At 33.0% G+C, this 13,507-nt stretch overlaps 1 protein-coding gene across 1 annotated transcript in view; it reads left to right on the plus strand.

Moving 5' to 3' along the window:
• LOC142978348 (uncharacterized) overlaps positions 1–13,507 on the plus strand; it is a 486,788-nt gene that overhangs the window by 308,992 nt on the left and 164,289 nt on the right. Inside the window, exon 3 of the mRNA XM_076122759.1 lies at positions 2,926–3,010. Within this exon, the coding sequence (XP_075978874.1) occupies positions 2,926–3,010 (85 nt within the window). The remainder of the gene's footprint in view (positions 1–2,925; positions 3,011–13,507) is intronic.

The following is a 13,507-nucleotide window of genomic DNA, read 5'->3' on the forward strand; positions in this document are numbered from 1 at the left end:
ATCTATTCTGCCGATGAAAAATTGGATCTGGACTTCTATAATTTGTTCATCTGACCTTTCATGGTAAGAAAACTATTAGAAACAATGTTCTTGTTTGACAAAGACTGCTTTTATAATTATATGAATTAATCAAAACAGCTCTCGGAAGGAGTTAACACAGAAATTGGCATCGTACAAATTTAAAGGGTTAAGTAAAGCGAATTTGTTAAAAAAAAGTGTACGTACTAATCAAACAGCTTTTTGATCACCTTTGGCTTCACGTACGGGAAAAATGAATAGCAAACAGACATTTTTATTCATTGTGCTATAATATAATATGTGTCTTCTTTAGTGACTTTCAGATTTAAAAACCTGATCTTTATTTGGTTTAGAACCAAGCCATTTTCAGCTCGGTCTTTCACAATCTAGTAGCCGAATCCTAAAGCTCAATACAAAATACAACCTGTCAAACAAACCTCAAGAGTATGTAACAATCAACAGTAGCAAGCAAACAAAAGGTTCCCGTTTATTTAAAACAGCCTCCGCATAATAAATTATCGGGGTCGTATGCGGGGTATTAAAACATTCATGAGTTATAACGCTTTAGTGGAATGTCGCACGATTGTCGCGAGTCGTGTTATCGTTGCGACTGCGCACGACAACCGTGGTAGGGGTTTGTGGATGGAACGGTTCGGACGCGCCGCGATTTGGACGCTAAAACTAACGCGATTTGGACCATAAATGGTGAAAATAAATCGACTGGTTTCATGATCAAAAACACAAAATAAGATTATTAGATTATATAAGGTCGGGGAAAAAGTCTTGTCGCATTATACTATGTATGAACTTGTAATAAAATCTTTTCTCTACACAAAATAGCTCGATATTTGGGTACTTCACGAGCTCACTGAAAAAAAACCTAACGAACTGTGTACTCATTTGTGACTCTTGAAGCCAAAGAGATTTTATTACAAGTTCATGCATACTATAATGCGAAAAGACTTTTACCCCGACCTAATACATGTTGTCTTCATCAAAGTTGACACGATATTTTGGAATGAATACACCTCGCTAAAATACATCTTTCTACCACAACTAGCAATTATTATTAATTTTCTTAGATCGTAAGTGTCGATATGCAATAAGACGGATTATTGCACTAGCTACCTGGTTAGTTATAATAACTCTTTACGGTTCAAACGCTTGGTGTGTAATCGTCCTAAACTCGCGGTTGACAGAGCGTCGTTCAAATATTGGATTGGAATACGATGAGAGCGGGGGGCGTTCAAAAACTGTTCAACACTAGGTCTAGTGCAGAATGAATATTTATATGTAAATAGAACAGAATTCATGATATCTTATACCTTAAATATCATGAATTTTAGTTAAAATTGGGTGACCTTTATGCAAGAGAAACTCAAATGTTGCCGGAAACACATTTGCTTTAGTAGCGGATTAAAATTAAGGAAAGTTTGTAAAGATTGTACCAAATAGCGTTGTTTGGTCTTTGCCTACCCCTATGGGTAAAAGGTATGATTTTACACTTTTCTATTTTCCCAGTTTCTGATAGCTGTAACAGATTCCTACACCGAGGAAGCAAAAACTGAGGGATAAATAGTATAATTAAAATCAATAGCATAATTAAATGATACAAACACTATTGGACATTACTTACATGTGTAGTGCCCACAATATATCAAAGATGTTCTGCTTCAGATACATTAAATCAGACTTAACGATACCTTTTTCGAGACAGCTTAAATCAAAGCGTCCATTTTTTCAAACGACTAAAATAAGGCGAACTCATCTTCAAGAACAATGTGCGCGAACCTTAACAATGTCGTGATGGACCTTTCCTCAAGTTCACGATGTCTTATTAAGGCTATATTGTTATTATATTGAAAAATTTCATAATATTAGCGGCTTTAGTGTTTGGCAGTTCTGCTTGATTGGTCCCACTTCACGATTTTCATGTTGCTTTGAAATATTTATAGCGTTATGGCGTACTTTGTTGTACTTCTTCCCTGTTCGGTATAAAGGATTGGTTTGCCCTTATTTATAACTTGTAAAAATAAGTGCGGACTCTGTTTCGAAGTCTGTGCTAGTTTTTGCAAGCTAATAATAAATTATTGATTACGCCAGAGGGTTTTTTTAAATAGTTACATGTTAATTATGATTTTTTATTATAATTTCAAGATTGATTTTGCTTTGTCGTTGTTTTTACAATAAGCGATAAAATAAAAATAAGATAAATGAGATATGAAATAATATAAACGTTTTTGAAGTGCCTAAAATTAACTGGCTAAAATTATTTTGTAACCTCAAAACCAGACAAAATATAATAGTATCTGGAAAGAAGCATTATACTTTATAAGCTTTTTATTATTTGCTCTTCTTAAATCCAGTTAAATATAAGTGACAACAAAGTATTGGGTACAGCGGTGGAGGGTAGATAACAGCGCGTTATCTCGCGCGCACGTATCTTGCGCATTACGACTAGTCTCGGCCACGGATTAACACTATTTATTACTAGTGATACCAAACTTTAGTAGAATATTGGGATTGAAACTAAAGATAGGTTGAAATGAAACAATTTTGAATTTTGTTGAATAATACTAGCAACTTATTCCTACTTTTGAAAATTGTAGTCTTGATAACTGTAAATCTTTAATTTCTCTCAGACATTAGTTTTATATTAATTGTCACTGGCTTATGAAACGATGCTATGTATTATTTTAAATCCGTGTAGAGGCTGTTGAAATATTATTATGGGACGATAGTTAAGTAGAGCGTGTCATTTTTTTCTGTAAACAGCCATATTTTATGATCGCATTAGTAGCATGAAGCTGAAATTAAGTTTAGTTACCAAAAAATTCCATTTCATCGTAGAAGAACAAGTTATTAGAAATAAAAGCCATATTTACTAATAAAATTGTTTCCATACAGATATCAAACATCATGGTGTTCCTACAATCGACTCCCGCGCATCTCAGCGACAATAAACCGCACCACCATCGATCTACGCAATCGGGTAAGTGTAATCTTGTGTTTATGTCAAATTAGAACTGCGCGGCGAAAAATGTCGCTCATTTACTTTATTACAAGAATTTTCAATACAGTTATGAACATAAATATGTATCATAATCTACACCATATTAAAAACACTGATCTACTTTTTAGTCGAGTTCTGTTTAAAAATAGCTTATTGCAGTAAACTTTGCACTCGTTTGAAATTATACATATTATTAGGTTTAAAGTTTCTTCCCCAATGTTGATAGCTGTTTATTTCTATTGCTAAAGTAAAAAGATCTAATCAATTACTAACACATTACTGAACTACGAATCGTAAGGTGGACCCATAGTTTTATGTCATGTTCTTAATCGTAATGTTTATCAAACATATTAAAATGTCTTGTCCATGTTTCCATGTGTGCATAATAATTGATAGTTATTGAAAATATTGTTAACATCAAGAATTATTAGTAGTATTATTATTGAAATATACACATGTTCATGTTCGTACCTGTACAAGAGAATAAAATGATATCATACTATTCCACTGGACAACCCACTAGCCGTGTTAATTGGCAGGCAAATATTTGTCAAATTAATATAGTTAGCTTTAATTGACAGTAGTGCAATGTGCATGTATGTTGTGTTTAATACATTAATTGTGTTCTTGCTTTTGAGAATGAAAGCTAGCTTGTGGCAATTTCTGTACAATGGCAACGATTTGAAATGTTCACTTGGTGTCGGTTTTCCAATTCATATGGAAATACTTAACAAGTGTGTCGCCAAATATCGCAAGGTATATATCGTAATTAGCAGAAAAATGGTTCATTTGTAAATTAAAAAAAAATAAATCACTGTGTACAATTTGCGCGTACTATTGTGACGACTGTTTCCGAAAACTACCTGCCAGTGACTGTTAATGATTAAATATGTAGAAAACAAACCAGAGATATGATATACGATTAACTTCATATAGAGTTGTTATAAAATTCATATAATTGTATAACAGTACTAAAAATAAATTCACCGACTTAAAGTTACTATTATCTACTTTCCAATATCCGTCTATTTCTTTAAATAACTTGAGAAATAAAACGAAATCTCTGAACAATCCCTTCACATAGCGCTGAGCGTGTCCCAGCTCCCTGTATGGATGGTATCGGGATTCGATTCCCAGTGAATGGGCGATGTTCCATTGAGCGCAGCTCTTTCACTACACGCGAAGTCGTTTTGTTTGTTTGTTTGTTGGTTTAAGTTATGAGAGGAGAGAGGTTAGAAGGCTTTATTTTGTCTCAATGGACGGGTAAAAATTTTACAATGATAAACGTTGTATCAATATACGTTTAAAACCAAACTGAAAGCTTTTAAAATAAATCAGAATTTGCAAGCTTCATTCTACATTAATGCACTCATTATTTATTATTTCCAAATCTGTAAACTCATCGTAAATCTAGAATCAAACCCTGGACGACATTATAACCACAGTTCTACACGATACGCATGTGACCGAGGTCTTACCTTTAGACCACCAAGACTCTTAAACAAAACCTTTTCATTCTTCTTTATCAATTAAAGCCGTCAAAGTTGGTCAAGTCACCTGAAGGCTTTTAACAATTTAAACCCTAATAACAACAATAATCGATTTACGTACGCTTCAAATCAAGGAAACATTCATCACAAACAACGATGCGGCTACCCATCTTTGGGACGCGTGCAGTAAAGTTTGCTTAACCCGCTGATCGTTTACTAACTCTACTCTAAGCTATACATGTACATAAATAATATGTAAAGTATATGTCAACTTAGAACCTTTCTCCTGCAATATTCAAGTTTAAACGTTGAACAAAATATGAGCCAGTAAAATTATCCGCGCTCTCTAGTTAGCAGTAAAATATAACGCGGTTCATTTCGCTAAGGTTATCACACGATTTAGTCCGTATAGTATCCGTATAGTGCGGTCGGTATCGCTGAATGTGTTTCAAGTTCACCTCTAATGGTGTTGATGTAGAAATGATGGAGGTGCTTCGGTTAGGAATGTTTTAGAAAGGGTGTAAAGGTATTTAAGAGAATAAAGTACTGGTGAAATTGAATATTGACACTTTAATAAGAACATGTTTGGTTCTATTACTTTATTATAAGCAACTTTTACGAGACAATGATGGGAAATTATACTAAGCTTTTAGCTTGGGGAAGATCCAGTCACTAGTGTAGAGGTGCCAATTTTTGCTTTCTACTCTGATTGCATGGACTATTAAATTGTCTTTGTCAACTAATTGATCCATATCCTAATCTAAAGACCATGTGGGTAAATCGCTGGCATTAAAAAAACAATCACTTACTTACTGTAAATGTTACCTTTAGTTGTAAAGCAGCTTTTACTTAGTCATAGTCTAAAAAACCTTGAAAAAGTCTACAAATAGCCGTGCCAATAATTATATTTTTTAATATATCCCACAATGAGGTCAAACTTAATTTTAAACCAGCCTATCCATTTCTTCTCAACTCTTGCACACGTTAGCGATGCGCCTCGTCCGGCCCACGCGGGAAAGGGCAGATGATCGAACTCACGCCCCTCGCACAGATAATAACTTCGTTCTGCTCGATGTAGACCTAGTCTTACACTAAAATGAGCTTGTGGAAGATCGGTCTTATGCTGGGTATTCACATACGGTATTGGGTGATAGTTTTACTAGAACGTCAGTAAAAATTAACGTGTTAACTACAGAACTTACAACTCAGGTCTTTATCGTCAATATTTTTTCTCAATTGAGCCATCAAACCGAGTAAAAATTCTCACTCAGTCATACTTAATTACTACGAAATTTAGGCTTGTTAGATATAATATATATTTGGTATCAGTCGGCTCAATTTTCAGGAAAAATGCCACTCACTATCGCCGGGCTTGAATGATTAAACCGAATTGTAACAATCGGGCCCGGAGGAACTACACGACAGTTTTGTTGTTCGATAAATATTGCTGAATCGTAAATGCCAACCCAAATTTATGTGTAGCTAACCGAGAATCTATACTAAGAGAGACGATTAAAATGAAATCCAGTTTAATCTACAAACGAAACAGTTTTCCTAATGATGTTATTACAACGTTAGATGACTTCCACGAAACGCTAGATTAAAACTCATTCAGACACAAAAACAAATATCCTACAGCAATTAATACTTCATTACTGTAGAACAATTGTGTTGGAGGTCAGGTTACACTGGTTATGGTTGCAAGGCCGAACATTGTTGGTCGACCGCGAGTGTAGTCCCACGATCTCTTGACCCAAGCAAGTTCATATGAGCAAATGAAATCAGACGTATCAATCATTTTACAATCATGTACTGTACTAATAGAAGTTGGTTTATAATGTTGTTTTATTATGGTTTAAAGCGGTTGGGATGTTAAGGTTTTTGTTGTGAAGTGGCGTTATAATTAAGAGTTGAGACTGTAGAAATATACTTTATAGCGGCGCTAGAATTCTGTGTACCTACTTATTTTAATGGTTTCGGAAAATATGTTTTAGTTAATATAAAGTTAAACGTGTTTTAAGAGTAATTGTAGAGTAAGGAAGGAACCTCTGATGTAACGAAGCCGTGGTTATTTACTTCAAAAAAGTAATTTTGTCTCACCCAAATTAAGATTAATTATATTTTTCTTAAACATTGACTAACAATGTTTGTATACATAACTATCAATTCTCTGTAACTAGGAAGAGGTTTTTAAAAGAGTGCACCTCTGCAGCGCAGTAGCTTGATAGGTACCAACATTATACAATCGTAAGTCCTACACTTTTCAAATCGGGTTACGACTGCTTAATCTCAAAATGATGACCGAAACAACAGGCAGAATTATTTAAAACAAAACAAAATTATATCCCATTACAAAACACCCTTGAAAAATCATTACAAATTACAAAATGTGGAAACTGAAAATTGTCCAAATTACGTATCAATTTCGCGACAAACGACATTTGAAATGTCATTAGATCGCGTGCGACAGTTCTGTCGCATTAGCGACACGATTACACGACAAGTCGCAAGGTCGGAGGGACCTTGTGATCTCATTGCGGATATAACGAACGACAAAAACTTGTGACTTGCATTATATCGAACTAGCTAAGTCCTACATCTCCGCTCACGAAACCGACGAATGCCGTCGTTGGTGCGTTTTTCTCCTCTTTTAAGATAAACTTCTAAACTACTTCTTACTTTATATTTCTTCTTCTTCTTCGCAGCTATATGCCGCTATACTCAGAGTCTTAAAATTGTTTAGCGCGTGCTATACAAAGTCTCCTTTTTTAGCATCTTCAGGATTGACTTTTAAAATAAATAAACTTTTTTGACTTCGGATCTTTTACTCTCCATGCTAAGTTTCATGAGAATTGGTTCTACAGTTACGGTAGTAAAGGCGTAACATACAGACAGACATTTGTTTCGTCAAATGAGTATGAATTGAGGTTAGTTGGGTCGCGTTTTGTTCGTTACTTGTTTTGATTTCAGATTAATTAATGATGTGGAATAAATAAGGATTTTATGACTATGATAAAAAGTGATGATACTGTATCATAATGCTTGGGTTTAACTTAAATTGAGACGTAGTTTTCGCAAGATTGATGTCCAATTTTTTGTCGTTTATTGAACGAATTTTGATGGCACGTGTACATTTATTACGACGGAATTCGTATTGCGTCGGTGTTGATGAAATGTACTCTTGAATTCTACTTCTCAGACTGATAGTGTAGTTTGTTGCTAGTCTTGTAATCTTTTCTAGATATTTTTTATAAAACATTTAGACTTTACTGCGCTTTTCTTCTCCATGTGGTTAGTGGTTTAATTTGACGTGTAGTCTCGCCATCTATTTTTCATTTTAGTCCCATGTAGCAGGCGGTGAGCCTTTAGCCGTATGATACAGCTAAGTGCCCAGGATACGACCCGTATCCTAGGCACGTTACCAAATTCCGGGATTATTCGGATTTAGGGACTATTGAGAATATTGTAACATAATAGAATTATACATATACAGTACCGCCCAAACTAAAGAGGTAGTCTGAATTCACATTACAACATTTAACAAGCTGGTCGTTTTAATGAAAGCAAAACTTAAGCCTTCAAGTTATTTTTTTAAATATTGAAACTTTTGCTTAAGTTATTAAGACATTACCTATTTATTAACTAAAAGTAATTTTATTTCATTGTTCGATCACTACAGTCAGTGCAATTAAACTCCACACCAACCTTCTAACTAAAGCATTATCAAATTAACCTAGAACCACCGACCGCAAAATTAAACCATTCAGCACTATTGATTACAAAATAAAAATAATAATGTACATTATTATACGTTATTATTAATAATAAACACACAAGGCTGACTCTAAGTGTATCGTTAAGGTAAATGTTATTATGGATCATGGACAATGAGAGATCGTTATAGAGATGCTATAATACTGATCTGGGCCTTACTAGGAATTTGGTACCTATTATAACTATAGTCACTGTAGTAGACCTCGAAAAATATCGTTCAGCTAAGTTTAATAGAAAGGTCGTTGTAATTAGACGTTGTTGAATTTACGTTTGCTCCGTCCAGTATTTTCCATTGCAAGAATGCTTTACAATATGAATAAAGTCAATTAGAAAGACTTTCTTGCGTTCTGTCTTTGCTCTACGGTCTTTAAATGATAAATTCTCGTAAAAATATAGAAATCAATGTACAATTTATTTGATGATGTATAATTTCATTCAATTTCATTATTTACTATTGTAAATACCATAATTTTCTGCGAAAAGAAACTATTATACTCATGTTTTAAATTACCTAATCTGCTCTATATTCGCTAGCGATCTACTAGAGGCAGCAAACTACAGTATCATGGTACTCGACCACTGTAAATAAGACAGACGGCGTCATGACAGGATGACAGGTAGCTTGTGTCAGTCAAACATGTAATAACACCACAAATAATGCAAAGCGATGAGACTGATCCTGCATTCAAATAGTGTGGCAGTACCATTGAGTTTAAATACAAATATATTGGAAGAAGTAATCATTTTAATTGAATAACATTAAAAAGATTACATCTCGGAATTATGCATTAAACTTTATTTCGTAATATTTTACATTTGAAATACTTAATAAACAAATATTCGAGCCATTACAAATGTACAAACTACGTGGTCTAATGTTTGGGACAAAAAGTAATGAAATAAGTCTTAGTTCGTCCGTTCGTAATATAATAAAGAAATATTTTTTGAAGCTTAGGACTTTTCTAATCGTGTAATATTGCTTACAAGTAAACATATAATATTGTTTGAAATCAGAGTTTTATGAACGAGTAACACATTCATGGCACATACACATAAAAATAATATAGAAAAGGCTTTAGACACTTTTACCTAACTATTATACCAATGTGTCGTAATTTTACCTCCTTAAATTACCTTCATCTGTCTTTTTTTTTCATAATAAATAACATATTAAGTAGTTTTGCAGTTAATAAATGATGGCCACCATTGTAAGCGACACCGCGCTAATGTCGGAGCATTAAGATTAAAGACACATCTAGTTGCTTTACCGGAGATCGTGTTTTTTATACCACTATTATGATTTCAACGGTAGGCAGTCGTCTAAGGTAGGTTGGTTTGGATGCGGCATTTTAAGATGCAAAACAAAAGCATAGCTCAACAAGGAAAGGGCATCAACTTGTATCCTTGTTTCCTCTATTGTTGAAAGGTAACTAATAAGGTTTATCTGACCTTGTTTAATAAAAAAATATCGAAACATTTATCATTATATTAGTATCTTAGTCACATGGGTCCCTAAAGTCGTTAAACCAATGGGGCAGGACTACAGCTTACAATAGAAGCCTTAGAAACCGAAACGAAACAAAACAAATAGAGACATTTTGAAATTTCTTAATTATTTTTAAGTAACAATTTACGATTACGTTCAATCACAATACATTCCTTACAATCATTGTACTTATTGGGTCAAACGATTTGATTTTTACTTAACAAACTGCAAAATACATGAAATTGACAAAGCACAAATCATTGTGACTTCTAATTGAATAGCTTAAACTAAGGAGTTCTATGTAGTTTATGATTTTAATTAATATTTGTTTAGCTTAACACCAAAGCATTATTGTAGCAAACTTTCTGAGATGACCTATATATTTATTACGTCGCAAAATATACCGTATCGCCTCATTACCTCCATCTAGGTATAAAGTATGATTACGCGATGAACTCGACGATCGGTCACCTTGACTTCTCTCGATCGGCTTGAAATAATTTGACATAATACAGCCTCGTGTCATTACCGACATATTACAGTACTTGGAGTTTAATTTGAACATTTTTAGTTCAAAATTGTTATTAGATGTGGAATGGCGAAGTGTTGAAGGCTAGGTGTTATTATATAGTAGATTTTTCGTGAGATCTTTTCATTGAGAGAATGAGATTATCATTGCATTAAAATACATATATATATAATTTACCATGATCTAATTCGCATAATAAATTGAACATCTTCAAAACGCATAAAACAGTTAAAATGTATATTATCATGGAACGGTCTTATTTTAGCTAAGAAGTAGAGGTCCTTTACGAAAATGAGTATAGTTAATTGTAAGAATTTCGTCATAGCATTCTTTAAACACAAGTACCCTTTTGACCGACTGTACGATATTATTAATGTCAAATGAATATTGAATAGTTTTTAATTCATTATTTATAGCACTCCCAGATAACCTGACTGAAAAAAAAATTAAGACTTAGCTGTAATTTGTCAAAATCTCGAAATCGTAAAACAAAAAACTATCACAGGTGACGACATCAAACAATAGAACGCTAACAGTACATTTATTTCAAAAACCTTTTCCCAGATCATCACACGAAATTAATGTCAATAAAATGTAATATGTACAAAAATACTGTTACAAACATACAAACAAAGACTTTCGAACAATTGATTCAGTGTCAAATTGATTTGAATCGGACACGGTGATTAGTGTCAAATTGTTTGAACAATTATTGACCCTTTATTGACACGTCACGGTGTAGTGTTTGAGAGTTATTACTATTGATTGATATGATATAACGTATTTCTAAGGTGTTAAATGCATGTATATTTTACCTACTGTTTATATGTCAGTTTATATAAACCTTTTTGCAGCAAATAAAGTTTTATTTATACGTTTACTAATTTAAATAAACACAGTTGCCAATGCGTCTGTTTATCACTCTGCCTTTTCGCTAGAAATAAAATTAACGTATCAAGAACGACAAAAGGCATGTTCTGCGGCATACAGAGTCAATCACGAGAAAAGATTTTAGATATAGGTAGGTCTTTAAAACTTTATGTAAATTGGATGAAATGTGATGATTATCGTACATATCAAAAATAATATTATAGAGAGTCTGCAAGTTTGCCCATATAAATCAAACAAAAAGTTTGCCTAAATTATGTAAAAAGTTATCCTTAACTTTACGTAAGAAGATTGCCCTATGACATTGACAATCAGCTTTCGTCCTTGGCCAACTTGAAGCAAAAACGTCAATAAAATATCTTTTAATCATATAATATTAGTTATGGTCCGACATAATACATAAGTAGAGAACCTTGGTATGCACGATTTATCTAAAATATAATTAACAATTTTGCATTTTAATAATAAAGTACCTGTATCAAACCTGCCATCGTCACCTACAAATATCTTCTGGTCACTAGTGTTCTAAATTACGTATTTTGTACACCTCCGACGGCCGCGAACCTTGCGTATAAGGCTGTTTACCAAGCTGTTCGACTATACTTTCATCCCTCTACCTAAAGTGAAATTTCAAAACTTCTTATTAAGTAACAAATTTATAAACAAGTATAAGAAATATTGAACCCTAGATTAAGTTAAATGCCAATCTAATCAGACACATTTTTGTATGGTATTTTTTGTATGAAAACGTATGATATTTCAAACTGAGATAAATCGATATCTAATGAAATGGATGAACCAATGAATATAGTTTCATTAAGTATAAGTAGATAACGTTTTACAAATAATGTGGCCGGTGTTAAGCTTAGGTCAAATCAGGGTTGGCGAAATTAGAAAACATATTTTAATATTTTTACTTTAGAATATAGTCGATTATGTTATTGTGGTTGTACATTAGTATTACTTTGAGAGAAAAGTCCTTATTAAATTGAGAGTTAATTAAAACATAAATATATTTATTGAAATGTCAAATTAATTTCCTTCAACGAGTGGACAGCAGAATAAAGAAATCGATTCCTTGTGCCATAGTATGCTCTTGAGATGCCTCTTATGACTGCAATACTATCATGATGTAGGTAGATGCTCCCATCATGCTTCCAATACACTTGTTATGTTATTAGCACCTTTATATTGATTTAATTTATTTATATTATACCTATGTGTGTTCGGTAGTGTTGGTAGCAGCTCCTTACATCATCAAAAATTTATACCTAATAGAAAGATTGTTAAAATTAATTGGCGATTAAAAAGAGTGGCCTGGAGTTTCTTGCCAGCTCTTCTCATTGGCCCTACCTTCCGAACTGGCGGTAAATTCACTCTCTGTATCATTGACTATCATAAGTGTCAACATTTGACCTATATGAATAAATGATTTGATTTTGATTTTGATTATGTATTTTATGACGTAAATTGTTGGAACAGATGTTTTCACATTTTATAATCCATACACCATAGTTTTAAATTCATTCCTGTGTGTAATACTTCTTCGTTAATAAATACAAATTTTACGTCTAACAAATAATACAGGAAATGTTTTCAAACATTTAAAATATCTTTCCTTACTTCGACAGCCCTACCCACACTAAGCATAAAAAAGAAACGAAAGCCATAATGTTCATGTTAACGCCAATCATTCGAATGATTAATACATTTAGTTGTCGGTGAAAAGCGCTCATTAAACTTCACCATTACGTTGTACGCAACCAAACTATTTATTACATTACCTTTTTATTATTATTGAAGAAGACTTAGGTGCTAGGAGAGTCTACCAACTTTACCAACCAACCATTCCTTGGTTGATTTCCTTCTTATTTCCCTTAAAAATGCTTCGTAGTAATTCTACTAATATAATAAATGCGAAAGTTTGAGAGATTGTATGAATGTTTACTACTTTTTCACGAAAAGTACTTCTCGACAAATAGGTTATAAATCGTACTGGTTGCTTTCTGCAACGAATAATATAAAAATACATTTTTCATAGAAATTGGTATTGGTGTGTTTTTGCGTCTTCTGGATTTTCTAGACTAATAATACAATTTAGCCAATCTTTGTAAGCCTATTAATTTAAACTGCAGCATTTACATTCAAATGAGTTCACAAATACTGCAAATATTGGTATTTCAAAGATATTTAAATTATTTTTGTAGGTTACAGAAGTTAATAGTAAAATTATACCAGTTTCGGTTACCCGATAGTTCCTATTTGTATTATTATGCTAAAAATATACAAACATAACACTCAATCGATAA

This window comes from Anticarsia gemmatalis, chromosome 14 (assembly GCF_050436995.1).
Source record: "Anticarsia gemmatalis isolate Benzon Research Colony breed Stoneville strain chromosome 14, ilAntGemm2 primary, whole genome shotgun sequence".
NCBI lineage: Eukaryota > Metazoa > Arthropoda > Insecta > Lepidoptera > Erebidae > Anticarsia > Anticarsia gemmatalis.